The 21,400-nt window shown below is 36.3% G+C and overlaps 1 protein-coding gene across 1 annotated transcript in view; it reads left to right on the plus strand.

Annotated features, from left to right (window-relative positions):
* The window catches only part of ANKAR (ankyrin and armadillo repeat containing), a 69,425-nt gene that overhangs the window by 42,610 nt on the left and 5,415 nt on the right, over positions 1 to 21,400 (plus strand). Inside the window, exons 12-19 of the mRNA XM_003253843.3 lie at positions 505 to 673; positions 7,718 to 7,959; positions 8,129 to 8,282; positions 8,522 to 8,683; positions 10,678 to 10,784; positions 13,280 to 13,402; positions 17,880 to 18,038; positions 18,770 to 18,887. Coding sequence (XP_003253891.1) covers positions 505 to 673; positions 7,718 to 7,959; positions 8,129 to 8,282; positions 8,522 to 8,683; positions 10,678 to 10,784; positions 13,280 to 13,402; positions 17,880 to 18,038; positions 18,770 to 18,887 — 1,234 coding nt within the window. The remainder of the gene's footprint in view (positions 1 to 504; positions 674 to 7,717; positions 7,960 to 8,128; positions 8,283 to 8,521; positions 8,684 to 10,677; positions 10,785 to 13,279; positions 13,403 to 17,879; positions 18,039 to 18,769; positions 18,888 to 21,400) is intronic.

Genomic DNA, 21,400 nt, shown 5'->3' on the forward strand with positions numbered 1-21,400 from the left:
TTAATCTTATTTGCTTCACTTAGATAGCTGTATTAACTGTCACATAATGTATCTTATCAGTAGACACATTTGTTTGTGGCATTCATTCTCTCCCAAATAGTTATTTACAGCAAGAAAGATTACAGACTTGTGTTTCTTTTTTTCTTTTTTTTTTTGAAACACTCTTGCTCTGTCACCAGGCTGGGGTGCAATGGTGCGATCTTGGCTCACTGCAATCTCCGCCTCGTGGATTCAAGTGATTCTCCTGCCTCAGCCTCCAGAGTAGCTGGAACTACAGGCGCACGCCACCATGCCCGGCTAATTTTTGTATTTTTAGTAGAGACAGGGTTTCACCATGTTGGCCAGGATAGTCTCGATCTCTTGACCTCGTGATCTGCCTGCCTCGGCCTCCCAAAGTGCTGGGATTACAGGTGTGAGCCACCACGCCCGGCCAACTTGTATTTCTAAATAAAGATTACATTTATCTTAAACAAATTCAAATGTAATTTTTTTGTTTATTTTTAGAATGGAATCCCAAGTCTGATAAATCTATTGAACTTAAACATAGAAAATGTGCTAGTAAATGTAATGAACTGTATACGGGTATTATGTATAGGAAATGAAAACAATCAAAGAGCTGTGAGAGAACATAAAGGCCTCCCATATCTTATCAGATTTCTGAGTTCTGATTCAGGTGAGCTTCTATCTCTCTATTATTTTATAATGACCAGATATATTAAGTGAAGCAAACATGGGATTGGACTTGTCCTATATGAATAGATGTCCCGAATCTGTCTTTGAATAGATCTAAACATGTGTAATATAACCTTAATATCTAAAACACAAATTTATTTATTTTTCCTAACTGCTGAACTATGTAGATACAGTTAAATTTATTTATATTTTATTTTATTTTTCTCAAGACAGAGTCTCACTCTGTCACCCAGGCTGGAATGCAGTGGTGTGATCTCAGCTCACTGCAAACTCCGCCTCCAGGGTTCAAGCAATTCTTCTGTCTTAGCCTCCTGAGTAGCTGGGATTACAGGCATGCACCACCACGTCTGGCTAATTTTTGTATTTTTAGTAGAGACAGGGTTTCACCATGTTGGCCAGGCTGGTCTCAAACTCCTGACCTTGTGATCTACCTGACTTAGCCTCCCAAAGTGCTGGGATTACAGGTGTGAGCCACCATGCCCGGCAGATAATGGTTAAATTTAAACTGCTGGGCTTATAAAAATAATTGACTCTCAAAGGCATATTCTTTAAAAAAATTTAATTAGACATGTTTATCAATGGAAATATTGGCATGGATGATTTAAAAAATACATATAATATGCCTAGGAGAGTATATGCTACCTTGGGTGAATAGTACATATTGATAGTAACATATTGATCATGGGTAGCTATTTTGCAAGTAACAACAAGGGCTTCAGATTTGTTAGATATTTGATGTCAAAATTCAAGGTTATCAGGAAGCATTAGGCCAATTATCAGTTCCTAAAGTGCATCTCAGTACCAAGAACATCAAAAGCCATGAGGCAGTTTCAGCAGCTACTGCAAATGGTCTCCTGGGTTCTGTAAGAATAATCTCATTCCAGTTAGCACATGTAACAGGTAAGCTCCAAATATATGGTTTTCCCCAAATTTGGGGGAAGAGAAAATTGAGAAGAATTTGCTCATTTTCTTCCTGCTCAGTATATCATTTGGCTTCCTCTTCCAGTTCACCAGGAATAAATACAAAAATAAATATATTGGTTAAATGTAAGTCAAGATTAAGAATAAGGGGAATGTAGAAGCGATCTTTCCTTTACTTTAAAACTTCAAATTTAAGCAAGTGTCATCTTCTAAGAACCTCTATCGTGTGGTGACATCATTTGAAAGCCCTCTCCCTTCATAACAAATTCCTTATGCTCTTTCTGTTCAAGTGTTCTTCCATCGCTTACTATGCTCTACTTTATCCTTTAAGAATAGCATTAGAGGCCAGGCGCGGTGGCTCACACCTATAATCCCAGTACTTTGGGAGGCTGAGGCGGATCACCTGAGGTCAGGAGTTCGAGACCAGCCTGGCCAACATGGTGAAACCCTATCTCTACTAAAATACAAAAATCAGCTGGGTGTGGTGGTGCATGCCTGTAATCCCAGCTACTTGGGAGGCTGAGGCAGGAGAATTGCCTGAACCTGGGAGGCGGAGGTTGCAGTGGGCTGAGATTGTACCACTGCACTCTAGCCTGGGCATCAGAGCAAGACTCCATCTCAAAAAAAAAAAAAAAAAGGAAAAAAGAATAGCATTAGAGAGGGTCAGCTTTTATGTATATTTTAAATGTATAATTTTTACTCATTTATAGTCATTCTTTATCTCTTTTTTTGTTTGTGTTTTATCTAACTAATTAACATTTAAAGATAGGGACTAGGTCTTCTCTTTCTGTTTTCCTTTTCTCAATCCCAGATGCTGTAACAAAGTACAAATTATAGCACCAATTTGAATAAATAAATAATAAATGAGTTCATGAAAGAAAACTACAGCACCAGGCGTGGTAGCTCACGCCTGTAATCCCAGCACTTTGGGAGGCCAAGGCAGGCGGATCACAAGGTCAGGAGATCGAGACATCCTGGCCAACATGGTGAAACCCTGTCTCTACTAAAAATACAAAAAAATTAGCTAGGTGTGGTGGCGCGTGCCTGTAATCCCAGTTACTTGAGAGGCTGAGCAGGAGAATCGCTTGAAGCTGGGAGGCAGAGGTTGCAGTGAGCTGAGATCGCGCCACTGCACTCCAGCCTGGCAACGGAGAGAGACTCTGTCTAAAAAAAAAAAAAGAAAGAAAACTATAGTGTGAAATAAATTATTGAAATAAAATTATTTTTTCCTACACCATAATCTACATTATCTCCTCACTCCAAGGAAGATAACTTAATTTTGAAATAAATTTTAATTATTTTTTCCTTTTAGGTAAGCCTCCCTATATAACTTTAGTGCTTTAGCAAATAGTCCTCTTGGATGTTAGCTGGGTTGTTAAGGTATAGGAGATCACAAAGGCATATTATTAATTCCAGTGTCTTCTTTACCATGTGAGCTACTCTAAGATTTCTTGTATTAAAATGGCCCCAAAGTAGATTCACATACAGTTTCTTGAAAAGATGGATTTGTTAACATCTCCTTAGTCTGAGTCTCTATGTCCAGAGCAAGCCTACCCTTGCTAAGTTTGGTTTGTTTTAGGCCTTTCCTTCACCCATTTAGCTGCTTGGATTCACATTCTTATATACATGTATTCACGTATGCATGCCTTCATTCCTACAATGCTTCTGATTTCATATGGTACCCAACTTTCCTGTTCTGTTAATAACAAAAGTTTATATGACACCACCACAGAAACTCAAATATGTAACAAAAGCATACAAAATGCTTTTTCAGTTTCAAACTGAGAAAAACTTAAAAGATCACCTCATTTTATTTTCTTGGAATGATTATTCACATGTTTCTGCAGAAATTGATTTTCTCCAGACTCTTTGTGATGTTATACAATATGTAGTATTATGTACTCCTTACATTCTAAAATCTGAAAATTTTGGAATTATGACCCCAAAAGTTGTAGATAAAGTCTGCCTTCACCATTAGTCCTCCTTTACCCAACTCTTAAAGCTGGAGTTCCTTAAGCTTCCATTCTTGTCATGCTGCTGCTTTCATCCAGCATACTCTTCTTTACCTCTTATTCACTCCAAAGGAACTCTACTAGGGTTACAATCTATTCTTCCCAGTTCTTTATCCACATCCCTGACATCTCCCCTGAGCTTTAGAGCTACTTTGGATTACTGAATAGCTTAGTAAAGACACTTCCATTCCTTTCAGAATTTGGGTCCAAATGAGAAATAGACAGGAATCAAATAAAGATCAAAACTTCAGCATTATTGTTGGAAAGCTTGCTTTGAGAAAACAACAAAAAGTGCCAAAAAGAACCTAAACCATGCGTTTGCAATGACTCATTCTTCAAACTAAAAAATTATGTAACTCACTATTCTTCTCATGGGGAAGAATGAGTAAGGGGTAAATTTTTATTCTTAATATTTCTGAGTTGGCCATGGGTGGAGGAATTTCTACTTTTTGTACTGATTCAGGAATATTGGGTAACGGAAAGAATGGTTTCCCCCACACTTTCTTAATTTAATTAATCTTTCAGGGTTAACATTCCAAGTGTTACTTGAGTGATCTAACTAAAATGTAAAGTTGATCGTATCTTCTTCTTTAAATTATTCAGTGACTCTCTATCACCTAGGATATGATCCACATTTCCAGCATGGCCTATAAGCCCTTTTTACTTCTCTACTTCAAGAGGAAATGACCTTCCTGTCACTCACTCCCTTTTTCTCTGATATTACTCTCAAGTAATATTGAACTTATTGCTTTGTTCTTTACTCTGGCCTTTCCTTTTGTTCGACAAGGTCAAGGACCTTGTTTTGTTGGTTCACCATTGTTTCCCTAGTGCCTGGGACAGTGTCTAGCACATAACTATCCAATAAATATGCATTAAATAAATGATTAGATGATTAAATGAAGAAAATACTCATAACAATAAAAATAGTTAATGTGTTTGACATAAATTGATATAAAGTGGGTATAGAAGTTGGTATGAACAATAAGGCCTTAATAGAGAGATAATTAACCTTGATAGTATATGAAAAAACAAATGCTGGATTATAGAGCATCTAAAGGATATAGTTAGCTACATGAATGCACAAACACTTTTCTATCTAGTTTTGCTTTTGGAAATATATTGATATTCTACATAATAAAAAATTAAATCTACAAGGCTGGGGGAAATGAAAACTGAAATAAATGGTATAACTAGATTTAAGAAGAAAAGAAAAAATGAATACAAATAATTTTACACACAGTGCATTATATACTATCTAAGGGTAAACACAAACTACACACAAATTTTGAGTTCTTTTTAGTGAACTTGTATGTCATAATGATATGGGTAGAACAATTCTGAACCCACATGATAAGTACTGTAGGACTAAAGAAATGAATAAATGTGTTGATATTATTGGGTTCTTACTGTGCAAAGAAATGTGCAGAATGTAGGAAAACAATAAACCCTGTGGGGTTGGATTGGAATTGGAAATGTATGTGTGTATGTATGAGTGTGTGTGTATACACATATACATATGTATACATATTATATATATGGATTTATACACACACACACACACACACACATACACATATATATGATCCAGAAGCAATGATATTCCAGTAGCAATGAGCATACCGAGCACCCAAATCTTGGTTTCTAAATATCATCCCTCATTAAAAGGAACCAGAGCTTCTTGGAGAAATAGTTGATTCCAGGGCAGGGGCAGAGAAGGTATATGGTGAGTCAGGAACATCATCATATGGTGACAGAAAGTAATAAAATTAAAAAAAAAAAAGGAGGCATATGTATAGGACACAAGGACAACCTGAAGGGGCTCCCACTGGCCAAATCTTAGACAATCTGAGTACCAACATAAATAAGAAAGTACACCGGGCACAGTGGCTCATGCCTATAATCCCAGCACTTTGCGGGGCCAAGACGGGCAGGTAGCTTGAGCTCATGAGTACAACACCAGCCTGGGCAACATGGCAAAACCTCATCTCTACTAAAAATGCAAAAATTAGCTGGGCATGGTGGCACACGCCTGTATTCCCAGCTACTTGGGAGGCTGAGGTGGGAGGATCGCTTGAGCCTGGGAGGCAGAGGTTGCAGTGAGCTGAGTTCGTGTCATTGCATTCCAGCCTGGGTGACAGAGCGAGACCTTGTCTCAAAAAAGAAAAGAAAATAAAATTAATGGGTTGAATAAAATAGGAGCCTGTGCCCTCATCCTGATAACAACTGGATAAACAAGGAAACAAATAAATAGAGAATAAGGTAGGGCTCTTCCTTATAGCAGAATGTCAGTTGACAAATGAGAAGGAGTGGTAGATTTGGAAAATTAGTATTTTGCAAACAGCATAGTAAAGATTGGTTCAGGCAAAAATTATAAATGGTTGCTAAATCTTGGGGGCAAATTTTGATATTTACATGGTCTTAAAGTGTTTTGCTCCTTATTAGTTGCAAGAGGGAAAATAGCAACTATACAGTAGAGAAACTGGGTGATCAAAATGAACATCACCAATGAGGAATAGATGGACATTATAGAACTCCACAGAGGATATCCCCAGAACATAATGTCACTTTTTTTTTGAAATGAGGTTGCTATGTTGCCCGGGCTGATCTTGAACCCCTGGGCTCAAGCAGTCCTCCCACCTTTAGCCTCCTGCATAGCTGGGATTATAGGCATGCACCACTGCACCCAAGTCATAATATCACTTTAAAAATATTCTAGATGGAGGTGCATATCTTGAGTCATGAGGAAACATCAAACAAACCCAAACTGAGGAAAATTCTCTAAACTAAATGACCCATATTTATTAAAAATGTCTATGTCATAAGAGAGCAAAAAACCCCTGAGAAAAGGTTCCAGATAATAGAACACTAAAGAGACATAACTAAGTGCAACACATGGTCCTGGTCTGGATCCTGTACTGGAAGAAAGTAAGTGTGATAAAGGACATTACTAGGAAAATCAACACAATATGATTAAAGTATTGCATCTACTAATTGCCTTGTAGTTACATAAAAGGATAGGCTTTTTTTTTAGTAAATACACACTAGAGTATTAAAGAGATAAAAGGCCATGATGTATGCACGCAACATACCCTCAAATTTAGAAAAGTAAATTATATAGATAAATGGATGGAAAAACCAATACGGCAATATATTAAAAATTTATAAATCCAGGTAAAGGTATACAGGAATTCTCTGACTTATTCTTACAACTTTTCTATAAGTTAAAAAAATGCAACTTGTTAAAATATAGGAAAATGTTTAGACTCACCAATACCAAAATGCAAAACAAGATGAGACAGCATTTTTGTCTATCAAATTTGAACAAAGTTGATGTATTCATTTTTAACGATAATACCCATACTCAAAAAAACACAGTGCAACTGGTTAAAAGAATATAGGAGAATGTTTAGAATCACCAGTACCAAAAATACAAAACAAAATGAGACAGCTATCAAATTAGCAAAGTTTACATATTTATTTTTAATGATAATACCCATACCCAAACACAGTAACATTGATAGTTTTGAACTCTGATTATGGAAGGCTAAGATGCTATTATTTTTGATAAGCAGTTTACTGAGATGTACTGAGTTATTCCAGTAATTCCTCTACAAAAAACACAAAAATTAGCCGGGTGTGGTGGTGCACACCTGTAGTCCCAGCTACTCAGGAGGCTGAGGTGGGAGGATGGTGGAGGTTGTAGTGAGCTGAGATCACATACACCACTGCACTCCAGCCTGGGTGATAGAGCCAAACCTTGTCTCAAAAAAAAAAAAAAAAAAGGGTGGTGGGGAGGGAATGTTTTAATTGTAAGTAAAAATGCAGGCTATTGTTTTAAAATACAACTATATCAAATACATCTATAACTATCTAAATCCATCTTCATAAGAAATAGTACATGAGATTATCCCAAATGTTTGATTGTGTTTAGGTGGTAAATCTAGCCAGTTTTGTTTATTTCTATTTTTCTTTATTTTCTCTAAGCTTTTTATAAATTTGATTTTATAATATGGGAAACTAATGATATGCTGCACTTTGATATTCTTACTTTTCATAAGGTTTATTTAACTTGTTCTTAAATTCATTTGAAGATGTGTTGAAGGCTGTATCTTCTGCTGCAATTGCTGAGGTTGGGCGTGGCAATAAGGAAATTCAGGATGCTATAGCTATGGAGGGAGCGATTCCTTCTCTGGTGGCTCTTTTTAAAGGGAAACAAATTAGTGTCCAAATGAAAGGTGCAATGGCTGTGGAATCACTGGCAAGTCACAACCCTCTTATACAGAAAGCATTTCTGGAAAAATCAGTAACTAAGTATCTTTTAAAACTCCTAAAGGTAGGAATTTTATGATTACTGGTCATTTTTCTTAGATGATGTATTCTATTTTGAATTGTTAAGTGAATAGAAAAACTAAACCAATTCTAGAATAAACATTTTATAAAATATGCATTCCTAAAGTGTTCAATAAATGTTCACTGAATTAATGAAATATTTTTAAAAACAGGCATTTCAAATAGATGTTAAGGAACAAGGAGCCGTTGCACTTTGGGCCTTGGCAGGACAAACACTAAAACAACAAAAATATATGGCAGAACAAATTGGATACAGCTTTATAATAAATATGCTTTTGTCACCATCAGCTAAAATGCAGTATGTTGGTAAGTTATTTTCCTTATTTTATTTTTATTTTTTAGAGACAGGATCTTGCTCTGTTGCCCAGCCTGGTGTGCAGTGGCACAATTATAGCTCACTGCAGCCTCAAACCCCTGGGCTCAAGTGATCCTCCTGCCTCAGCCTCCCAAGTAGCTGGGATTACAAGTGTGAACCACCGTGTCCTCTGCATAATGTAGAACAGGGCACTGGAGTATCATACATGTATCTTGCTTTTCTTTATCAGGAGGTGAAGCTGTCATAGCTCTAAGTAAGGACAGCAGGATGCATCAAAATCAAATATGTGAAGGGAATGGAATTGCACCATTGGTTCGCTTACTAAGAATTAGTACGATCGCTGAAGGCACACTTCTCAGTGTCATCAGAGCAGTGGGATCCATTTGTATTGGTTTGTATACTTATTCTCAATTTCTTAAATATCTGTAAGAACAAGAACAGATTGGGCAGAGAAGTGGAAATTAATCTCTCTTCCTCTCTATCCCCACTTTTGGGGATTTGACCCCTAAATGGTATTTAATGTATAAAAGACCTTTGTAACTTTTGAAATTTGTCTAAGAACTTGGTCAGTAAAAGTGGTATAATTAAGAATTTTGTATCAGTCTTGCTCTTGAACAATGGCTAGAAAGGAAAATTAGGACAATAAGCCTTGGCTATTTTGACTGAAAGCAATCTCTTTTTTAAGTTTAAGAGAAAAATAGTTCTTTTGAATCTCAAGAACTATATGTTTTTGAAGATATAGAAGAGTTTCTAATGCTGGAGCACATTCTTGAATGTCTCTGTAATGATCATTTGTTTATATAACATAGAATTCATTGCAAAGGAATTGACATTTTGGGGTACCTGAGAAAATGTGGAACTGTCAGTTGTGACCCACCAAAAGTTAAAATTTGGGTTCTTGCTGACCTTGATGAATGCAGGGTGCTGATTGTAGACTGCTTCTTGCAAACAAGAGGAAAAATCTTTATTTCTAGATCACTGAATTTCCTCAAAAGTAGTCCAGCTGAATGAAGTATAATAGGAATTGATTCTCACATTTTTTTCTCTTTGCTTGCCAAAAGTTTCTTGCAGAAACTCATTCACACTTCCAAGATAATCAGCCAGAGAAGATGTTTCTTTGTTTTTTGGCCAGAGACTCTGACATAAATTACAGTTATTTATTTATTTTTTTTTTTTTGAGACAGAGTCTCGCTCTGTCACCCAGGCTGGAGTGCAGTGGCGCAATCTCCGCTCACTGCAAGCTCCGCCTCCCGGATTCATGCCATTCTCCTGCCTCAGCCTCTCCGAGTAGCTGGGACTACAGGCGTCTGCCACCACGCCCGGCTAATTTTTTGTATTTTTAGTAGAGACGGGGTTTCACTGTGGTCTCGATCTCCTGACCTCGTGATCCGCCCGCCTCAGCCTCCCAAAGTGCTGGGATTACAAGCGTGAGCCACCGCGCCTGGCCATAAATTACAGTTATTTCTAAAGTTCCAGTAAATGATAATATATATGCCAGGTTGCCTGATATACATACACACACACATAATCAAATTTCTTCTCATTAGTTCATTTCAAATCTGTCCACATCAGCTGTGCATGTGTGTGTGTGTGTGTGTGTGTGTGTGTGTGTGGTGCGGGTGGGGGGTTTGTGCGGACAAAGATGTTCTTTTTTCCTTCAAACTTCCCTAGGTACAATATGTAGGTGACTTCATTGTTCACTGAGAGGCTCAATCTTATATTTAACCCATTTATTTAGGGTTAACCCATTTATATAAACCCACTGTATATCTATGGTGACATTTAATATTAGCAAAAGAACAGAGTTAAAATTCTTTGTCCATGTTCACTAGAAAGAAATGAGTTTCTCAACAGGAAATTGCGAGGAGTGGAAAAAAAAAAAAGAGAGTTGAGTTTCTCTGGTGAGTTTAGGCCTGCAATTTAAAGTAGTATGTTATAAAGAGACATAGTAAGATTATCTTGTTAGCGTGTATAATTTAAGAAACCTAGAAATTTTAACTTGGTGATTTACTCTAGTCATTTTTGTAGAAGTAAACTTCTTATAGAAAACAATAGAATTATTAACTTAAGTACCTCGCACATAATATTTCTTCAATAAACGATAGCTATTATTATTCTTTGGTAGTATAATATTTCTAATTTCCTTTGCTTTGTGACTTTTAGGAAGCCACTCACAATTCTAATAAGGTCTCCATGTTTATTCACTTTGTCTTTTAAAAAATTAATTCAGGACTATTAAAATAGTGTCAATATAGCATACCCTTTTGTAATTTACTAACTGTATTACCTTAGAACGCTATGTCAACCCAAAATATCAAGCTATGTTTGACTTTGCCATTTATAAAATGGAAAAAAACATTACCTCATTGGCGTGGACTCTTACAGGTGTAGCCCATACAAGCAATCCTGTCAGTCAACAATTTGTTGTAGATGAAAATGCCTTTCCAGTACTTATCCAACTACTAAGAAATCACCCTTCTCCTAACATTAAGGTATAAAGGTTTACATTGTTTTCTGATATGGTAAAAATTAACAGAAATATAATTTTAAGAAAATTTTGTATCTTTATTCAAGTTCATAAACATAAAAATATTTAATCTTTTAAACTAAATTCTATTTTTCTTGGAGAAATAAGCCAAAAATAAAAATAAAATCTTAGAAGTTTTAAACAAAAAGGTTGCTTCAAACCATAAGATACTAGTAAATTTTATTAAAATAGGGTTTCTTCAAATATGACAAGAAAATCTTATGTTTTTACTCTTCAAATAAGATTTTCCTCAGATATTTTATTATTTATTCACAAAAGTTCTTTTCTACCTCCCCAGACATCAGTTGCTAAAACTGGGAGGGGATAGTGGGAATGTGTGACTTATATGGGAATATTTCTCAAATATTAGTGAATCTTGTCAGTACTACACTTCAAACCAGCCCTGTCTTCTGCCAAGCAGCCTCTGTTGGGCTGGAGGTAATAGTTTTCTCAAGGCTCGACATTACAAAGAATTATTGTGAGTTGTTGAAGAGTCAGTCATTCAGTCTTCCATTTACTGCTACTAAAATGCCTTTAATAAAATGACATTGACATCTATTCAAATACTTTTACCCAGGCTTTAGAAATTCAAGACATCTATAGGTGGCCAGGCAAGAAATTATAACAGCAAAAAAAATTTTATTTTCAAAATTTGGTATGCACGCTACTGGAGATGAGAAAATAGAAATAACATAGGAGGACAATATCTAAGTAAATAGCATAGTTTCTTTGTCTTTTTTTTTTTTTTTTTTTTGAGACAGAATCTCGCTCTGTTGCCCAGGCTGGAGTGCAGTGGCGCCATCTCAGCTCACTGCAACCTCCACCTCCTGGGTTCAAGTGATTCTCCTGCCTCAGCCTCCTGAGTAGCTGGGATTACAGGTGTGCACCACAACGCTTGGCTAATTTTTGTATTTTGTAGAGACGAGGTTTCACCATGTGGCCAGGCTGGTCTTGAATTTCTGACCTCAAGTGATTTGCCTGCCTTGGCCTCTCAAAGTGCTGGGATTAAGGTGTGAGCCACTGTACCCAGGCTGTTTCTTTTTTTAATCTTTATTTATTTATTTAATTTTTTTTTTTTAATTGAGATGGGGTCTCTCACTGTCAGCCAGGCTAGAGTGCAGTAGTGCAGTCTTGACTCACTGCAGCCTCTGCCTCCCGGGCTACAGTGATCCTCCCACCTCAGCCTCCTGAGTAGCTGTGACTACAGGAGTGTGCCACCATGCCTGGCTAATTTTTTGTATTTTTGTTGGAGATGGGGTCACCATTTTGCCCAGGCTGTTCTCGAACTCCTGGGCTCAAGAGATACTCCACCTTGGCTTCCAAAGTGATGGGATTACAGGCATTAGCCACTACATCTGGTGCATTTTTTTAACAAATGTGTGTCTTATCATAAAAAATGTATCCATCTATATTTCAGTACATATTTTCAATGAGTTTTGAAATTTGTTTAAATAGAACATAAATACATTTCAATATTTTTTATCAAAATATTCTATAATGGATAAAACATTTTGCAATAATTCAATAATCATACTTTTCAAATTCATAATGTTTTTCATAGAAATGCATAGTATAGCACTTTAAAAACTTATCTACTGAGTCCCAATAATATGCAAAGTTCATCTTCCTAATGGGCTTCAAAATGTACATTAAATGGTTCCAGAACTAGAGGAGGAAAAAATAGTAGTACTATTTCTTAGTACTACTCCCCAAAGTTTTGCTTAAATTAATAGGTGCTGCAGGCCAGGTGCTTTGGCTCACGCCTGTAATCCCAACACTTTAGGAGGCCAATGCGGGCGGATCATGAGGTCAGGAGTTCGAGGCCAGCCTGGCCAACATGGTGAAGCCCTGTCTCTACTAAAGATACAAAAAATTAGCTGGGCGTGGTGGTGCGTGCCTGTAATCCCAGCTACTCGGGAGGCTGGGGCAGGAGAATCGCTTGAACCCAGGAGGTGGTGGTTGCAGTGAGCTAAGATCATGCCATTGTACTCCAGCCTGGGCGACAGAGCAAGACTCCATCTAAAAAAAAAAAAAAAAGGTGCTGCATTAAAGCCTTACAACTCAATGGTCAGTAGTTAACAAGCAGTTCAAAACAGCTTTTTAATCCATGTCAAAAAATTAAAAGAACATTTTTTTTAATATGGAAGGGATACAACTATGCACTTAGGATAATACCTCCTTACATGCTCTGCTGGCCCTTGTTCCTTTCTCCAGTGCCCTCAAATGGAGCTCTGTGGTTGGTCCCTGAACACAGAAAGGATATTTTCTCAGCTATTAAAAATTATGAGGGAGTTGTAAGTGCAGTTCTTTTACTAGTAAGATAACTGGAATCAATGGATTATATTTTAGCAGATTTTATAGTATCTTTCCACAATGTATTCTATATAAATGCCTGCACAATGAAATGTGTAATTTCATAAAGCATAATTGAAAAGTAATTTCTGAAAACCGCATGTTTAGGTTGAAGTGGCATTTTCCTTGGCATGCATTGTCCTAGGGAATGACGTGTTACAGAAAGACTTACATGAAAATGAAGGATTTGAGTATGCTGATGTCCTTTATCTTCTTCACTCAACAGAAAAGGTAATACCTTTACAAAATATTGAGGTTCATTTTCAAAAAAATGGTTTTTATACCACATCTTCAAATTATCAAGTCTTCTTCATGGCAATATTCAATGTATTATTTAAGAAAAGACATGTAAAAGATCTCTTTGTAGGTCATTAGTTTGTAATGATGTAATAATACAGCCCCATATTTTTCTGAGTTGTCCCACTTCATCATTGAAATGCAGTAATTTTAATGTTTGGTGATGAATCAAAAAACAAATGTCTTATGTCCCAAATCAAACCTTTAAAATAATTTTATGCCCTTTCAGCCCTCAGTCATTCACTTATCCAATACGCTAAAGTGGTGCTTCTCAAACTATTTGTGATGAAGAAATAGCTTTTTCCCAGCAGTCTATTATGGAAGGATAATTTTTTTTTAACTTTAAAAATTTTGAAATAATCTTAGACTTTCCAAAAATTTGTAAAACCAGTATTCTGGTATATCCTTCATCTAGTTTTCCCAAATGTCAACTAGAATATTAACATTGATACCATACTATTAACTAATTTGCACACCTTATTTAAATTTTGCCAGTTTTCTCAGCAATGTCCCTTTTTTGGTTTTGTTTTTGTATTTTTTTATTTAAAAAATTATTTTTTTTTTAATGTCTACTTTTGTTCCAGAATCTAATCCAGGGTCTCACATTACATCTAAATGTCTTGTCTCTTTAGCCTCCAGTTTGTGAAGCTCAGCCCTTCTTTGTTTTTCATGATTTCATGTCTTTCATGATTTTGACATTTTTGATGAATCCAGGCCAGTTATTTTATAGAATATCCCTCAATTTGAGCTTGATGTTTTCCCCTAATTAAACTGAAGTTACACCTTTTGGCAAGAATATCACAGAAGTGATGTGGTCTTCTTCACTCACCTTCCCAGTACATCATAGCATGAGGTATATAATGTTGATGTATTTTACTGGTAATGTTAATTTTGATTACTTGGTTAAAATGGGGTCTGCCATATTTCTTCACTCACTGTTTTTCCTTTTGTAGTTAATAAGTATCCTAAGGTGAGACACTTTGAGATTATGCAAATATTTTGTCTTGCATCACACTTTTGCTCACCAATCTTAGCATCCATTGATGCAACAATAATAAATGTAACATTTGCCTAAGGGCAATTAAAAAAATTCCCTTCTTCCTTCTACGTTTATTAGTTGGTATTCAACTATAAAGAAGATTTGTTTCTTTTCAATGTTTATTCTCAGTTTTGTTATCCCACTGTTGATGATTTTGTGGACTGTCACTGGTCCACGGGCCACACTGTCAACAGCACTACCCTAACGAAATGAGAGCTATTTTCTACAGGGCATTTCACAACCAGGAAGAAAATTGCCAACGATGTTTCTCTCAGTTCTGTAAGATTTTAGAGGGATCAAGGAGGGTCAGGAGGTGGGTGGGAATGAAGTCATGTTATTTTTTAATATAAAATTTTACTCTACTGTGGTACACAAAAGAGAAGTGCTGCTATAAAAATATGAGAAATATTTTGGGAGGTCGAGGTGGGCAGATCGCTTGAGATCAGGAGTTTGAGACCAGCCTTGCCAATATGGTGAAACCCCATCTCTACTAAAGAGACAAAAATTGGCCGGGCATGGTGGCACATGCCTGTAGTCCTAGCTACTTGGGAGGCTGAGGCAGGAGAATCACTTGAACCTGGGAGGTGAAGGTTGCAGTGAGCTGAGATTGCACCACTGCACTCCAGCCTGGGTGACAGAGCTAGACTCCATCTCAAAAAAGAGAATATATATATATATATATATATATATATATATATATATATTTAGAGTAGAGTAAAAAAATATATATATATAAAAAATATATATGGAAACTAATAGGGTGAGGAGACTAAATGAATGTCTGACTGACTCTCTAAGCCATCTTTTGCCCCTCTACTCTGTTCCTTCTAGCTTTTGCTCCCATTACCTTACTCCTTATGTGCACCCTTCTTCTCCCTTTTATTACACATTCCACTCTCAAGTATTCTGCCTTCCTTCCCAGTTTGTTACCACCTGCTTCACTCTCTGGACCCTGCATTTGGCTTATAATAGATTTATTCTTGTGCATCAGTTCTACAAATGGTAGGGAATCTTAGAGAACTAGGTTTAACCAAAGGATTTATCTGGACTTGGCTAAAATTTTTAATTCTAACACTCATCACAAGGCAAGTTAAAAGTCCTCTAGGGTTTCTTGTACTATATTTTGCCTCAAACTACCTGCCCTGCAGAGGCACATTAGTGCTCTTAGGGCTTTAGAGACAGTACTAAATGACTGTGGTCCTTCGTTAAACCTGTAGCGGGAGACTTCAGATTACACAGATGTGTTGTAGAAGTTAGAGGGGAGGGAGGGGTGTTCAGCAACATTAAATATGTCACTGAATGAATAGCTATCTTATGGATAATGACAGGAATGCAATAAAAATTAAGTCAGGAACCCAGGTTCTTGTAACTCCTAGCCACATTGATACTGTCTACATGGAGATGCAATAGGTTATGTGTTGTTTTTAAATTATAATTTAACTATTTTCATGCTACCAAACTAGAATAATATATGAAATGGACCATTGAGATTGATTTTCACAAGCCACATGAAATTAGTCACATTAATTTAGTTACTGTTATTCTACTCTTTTTAATTAACTCAAATATGTGGGCTAATTAATTATGAATATACTTTTGAAGAGGTTAGTGAGCATAATTAACAGGTACTCTTTTCCCATTCATAAATCAGTGGGTATAAAGTAACAGTAAGTAACCAGTGGGTATAACCACCCTGGTAGATAGGTAAATGAAAATATATATGAAGTAAAGAGTTTAAGACAGTTGACATTGGGGAAAAAAAGTATGGAAAAATATGTCTTTCCTCAAGGATTAATTTTTAGCCCTCTGAACTGGGAATAGCCAACTTGGTTCTTGTCCTGTATCTGATACTAGCTGGCATGGTGGGAGCGGTCAAACTATGGGATTCATTTTGAAACATTAATAGCCACTTTATAATCTAAACTATTTACTGTAGATTTCCACAGTGATACTGCAGGAGTGAACCCTACATGGAAAAGAAATGGAAATCGGTCAAGTCTTAGCATATTTCTCTCACTTCACTCTATCTCACCTTGATACACAAAGCATGCCCCTTTGGTTCATTTCCCATTGCCACTCTTTCCTGCTTGGCTCTAGGTTCTATTTTGCTGTCTGTTAATCCACCCTTTGACTATGAACGAGACCTAGTTTCTCAAGCCTTTGACTGTACCTAATACCTTTCTTTTTGCCTATTGCTAGGTGACTGGGATTTTTTTCTGTGTATGTGTGTGTATGTGATTTTTATTATGGAAAATTTCAAATATATATAAAATGACAGGGTAGCATAATGAACCTAAATGTTCCCACCCAGCTTCAGCAGTCATCGTCTCATGGCCAATCTTATTTCATCTATACATCTACTCACTTCTACTGAATTATTTTTGATGCAAATTTCAAGCATCATATAATTTTATCTATAAATATTTCAGTATGTACATGCAGCATTTTAATATTATGATTAATAGCGGCAGAAGAAAATTCAGGGCTGGGTGTAATGGTACATGTCTGTAATCCCAGCACTTTGGGAGGCCAAGGCGAGCAGAGACCTTGAGCTTAGGAGTTCAAGACCAGCCCGGGCAACATAGCAAAACCCTGTCTCTACAAAAAAATACAGAAAATTAGCCAGGTGTTGTGGCACACGCCTTTAGTCTTAGCTACTTGGGAGGCTGAAGTGGGAGCATTGCTTGAGCCTGGGAGGTGGAAATTGCAGTGAGCCAAGATCACGCCACTGCACTCTAGCCTGGGTGACAGAGGGAAACTTTGTCTCAAAAAAAAAAAAAAAAAGAAAACAAGAAAAGAAAATTCACTAAGATGAATGAGTTCTTTCTGTGTGTAATACATTGTTCAAATAACATACTAATAATACAATATATTGAATTATTTTTAATATTAAAAATAAGATTTAGTAATAAGATTTTATCTTTTGAATCTTTCTGGAAGGTCTACCATACTTATATATCTCTGGCAAGCAGACTAATTCTGCAGAAGAAACTAGCTTTTGCTGTTTGCCCAGGCTCAGAATGTTAAAATGTGATTCTTCAGAATACCTTATTTTTCTCCTATTCTTCCTTAAAATATAGTACAATGGAATTTTACAAATGAATTTAAGAGATGATATGGAATGCCCAACAATGTATGGAATGCAATAGATAACATGCTATACAAGGGAAGTTTTGACTTATCAACTCTACTTTGAAATGTTGAAAGTTATAACATTCTGGAGTAACTGTTATCTCTTTTCCCTAGTAATGTCATATTTTACTCCCAGTGATAAGAATGCAATATACTTTAATAAGCAAGAATTTAAAGTCTATTATGTTGAGTAACATGATAAATGAAGTTCACTATAATGCATGTTTCTCGTATTTTTAGGATATTTGCTTAAGAGCAGGCTATGCATTAACACTTTTTGCCTTCAATAATCGCTTTCAACAATACTTAATATTGGAAAGTGGAATAATGACCATATCTATTTTTGAACGTTTTCTTGAATCAACAGTTGAAACTGAGAAGGCAATGGCAGCATTTCAGGTATAAAATTGAGATTAACACCTCAAATTAATAAATATGTCATTTTGTGAAAACTTGAAAATTACAACAATTTGGAGGCCCAGAAAACATTTACTTATTTGTAAAAACTTAGTACTTTGCACATAAGCCCCTTCTACCTCATAAAAACTCCATTATCTATGAGGATTTCTTCATTAATACAGAATTTTACAAGTTACAAGACACTTGCTTATGACTTTATACCTCATCTGATGTTTATAACAAGCCTGTAAGGTTGACAATCAGGTAATATTATTTTCATCACTCCCATATTAAAAGGAAATAGGTAGAAAAACATGTTAGCATCCAAGACAGGTTTTCTAACTGCAAATCTTTAGTTGATCACACTGATCCTTCGACCTAGTAACAACTGTATGTATCTGGGAAGTCTTATTCTCTCTCTTCATTTTCTATCCTGTGCCCTTTAAGAGAAGTATTTTCTATGAACCCATATTGAAAGGGTGCAAAAGTTGCAAACATTGTAGGAAGAATAATAGTACCCCCTATGATCACTGCTATGACCAGACAGGGACAAATACCCTAACTCTCCCCACCACCACATGCTGCTTCTATTGAATCCTCTGAACACTCCCTTTACCCTTCTAAGAAGTATCAAAAGAATAAAAAAAACATAAAAAATTACAAACGTGTAATTAGAGAAGCTGAGTAGAAAATGTTTAAAGAAAATGTCTCTGCTTCTTTTCTGTTTTCAGATTGTTGTATTGGCTAAAGTCATTAGAGATGTGGACCATATTACTTTGTCTGCAAGAGGTGTTACTATTTTAGTTGATAGTCTGTATTCAGTTCAGACTTCTACTATTGTCTTGACAGGTAAGAAATGACTAAAAGTTAATTTTAGCCACATAAAACTATTTTCAAAAACAGTTTATTGTAATCTGAATAATCATAAAATAATACACCTGATACACTGCCACAAGTTTAAAGAATGAACTTATGTTTATATCTACGTGGAACTCCACAGCAAGTCTACACAAAACAGTGGGTGTCTACTCTGTACCCCAAATAGAAGCCGAGTAACTCTGAATACAGACTTTTTGCTTTCCTAATTACTTTTTCAAACCCTTAACTTTTTTTCCAAGATATAAATGAGAATTCAACTATGAACTACCAACAGCAAAATAAAAAAACTGATTTATAATAGTGGTGGCAGATTTACACAGATGTACCTCTGTCTGGTTTCCTTTTGTCCAGTTGTGTACATTTTGCTAACACTGAAAAGTTCTTTACATCACTGTGCAACAAAGCAAAGCAAGATGGTCCCATAGCGTTCTCAACACATTTAACGCTATTGTATAACTGCGTCTACTGCAGACCTAACCCAACAGCTCACATATAATAGGTGATCAGTAATATTTAATTGACTTGTTATGCCACTCTTAAAGTAACATAAGGCAGGGTCATAATGAGTAATATGCAGTGACTACTACCGATATAAACAAATAAGTATTTGTTTTTTAATTAAAATGGATCACTAAAGGAAACTTTACTTGATGCCATAGAATTATATGTTTATGAAGTATATGTGCATGGCAAGGAAGGAAAAATGAAGCAATGAAAACTTTCTGATGGAAACTAGCTAGAAAAAAAGTTTAAAGAAGTTATTAAATATGTTTTAATCTAAATAACATTATTAATTCAATGTTATAGTAATTCTGTGACTCTGAAAAACAACTGTAGTGGGTTTACACTCCACAGTTTTTTTTTCTTTTTTTTTTGAGACGGAGTCTCACTCTATTGCCAGGCTGGAGTGCAGTGGTGCGATCTCAGCTCACTGTAACCTCCGCCTCCCAGGTTCAAGCGATTCTCCTGCCTCAGCCTCCCGAGTACCTGGGACTACAGGCGTGCACCACCAAGGCCAGCTAATTTTTGTATTTTTAGTAGAGACGGGGTTTCACCATGTTGGCCAGGATGGTCTCGATCTGTTGACCTCATGATCCGCCTGCCTCGGCCTCCCAAAGTGCTGGGATTACAAGTATGAGCCACTGCACCTGGCCTCCACAAACTCTTATAGGAAAGAAATGCCATATTACATTGGCTTTCAAATATTAAATTAATTCTTCCAGGATGAGGAGACACAAATCTCAGAAATTACTGGACTTTCTCTGCACTCCACAACCAGTCATATGCATGTCCAGCGTATCTCAGGCAAAGCTTGATATTCAGGCCTCAGGTATAGTGTAAAATAACTGATGTGCTTGGTGTCAAGTTGGCATGGTTTCCAGAAGAGGCTCCAAAGGCACAGAAGTTTTTAGGAAACTGATTTCTGTTACCAAGAATTCAGTTTTCCTATTTATACCACTTAGCTATTCTCTACTCAGAGTTCCTCCTTCTACTCCTTTGAGAACTATAAACTTTAGTTCTCTTTCTTAGCTGCTCCCTTGGTCTGTTTCCATTTATAACTTCCCATCTTTAAAGGGTCTTTTTAACTTTAAATAGAGCTTACCTTTAGACAATTTTTGCTTTAGATGATACAACCAATTTTCCCCATTCTGAGGCAATAAACACAAGTAATTTCTTGGCTTATAATAGAGGCCAGACAAAAATATAAGGAGAACAAAAACTCATATCATATCTCAATAAAGTATCCACATACTCCACACAGAAATATGAAAATACATTTTTATCTTCAAACAAATATAAATGAAATAATATTCAGTTGCTAGCTGCACATTTAATTATTGGGACACTTTATTATTTTAAATCTGAAAACATTTCTTTTTATGTAAAAACTTCAGTGATTTTAAACCTCAATAAGCAATACATTGATTGATTTTAAAGTATTAATAAGGCTTAACTCAAAGCCATTTCAACCGCGAAAAGGACATATTAATTTTTTTTTTTTTGAGACGGAGTTTCGCTCTTGTTGCCCAGGCTGTAGTGCAATGGCACGATCTCTGCTCACCGCAACCTCTGCCTCCCAGTACAAGCGATTCTCCTGCCTCAGCCTCCCAAGTAGCTGGGATTACAGGCATGTACCACCATGCCTGGCTAATTTTTGTATTTTTAGTAGAGATGGAGTTTCTTCATGTTGGTCAGGCTGGTCTCGAACTCCCAAAGTCAGGTGATCCGTCCACCTTGGCCTCCCAAAGGGCTGGAATTACAGGTGTGAGCCACCATGCCCGGCCTAAATTTTCTTACGATAATTAAATCATTATGTTCATAGTTATTTTTAAAACCCTAAAAACTTCAAAACAAAATATATTCTGAAGATATGGGAGAAAGAAAACCTCTAATTTTCAAATTTTTCCACCCTTACATAAACCTATTTAACTTATACTATTTGTGACAGAAAACCAAACTGTAATTTTGGGGAGTTTATTCTA

The sequence above is a fragment of the Nomascus leucogenys genome, chromosome 22a (genome assembly GCF_006542625.1).
Source record: "Nomascus leucogenys isolate Asia chromosome 22a, Asia_NLE_v1, whole genome shotgun sequence".
Taxonomy (NCBI): Eukaryota; Metazoa; Chordata; class Mammalia; order Primates; family Hylobatidae; genus Nomascus; species Nomascus leucogenys.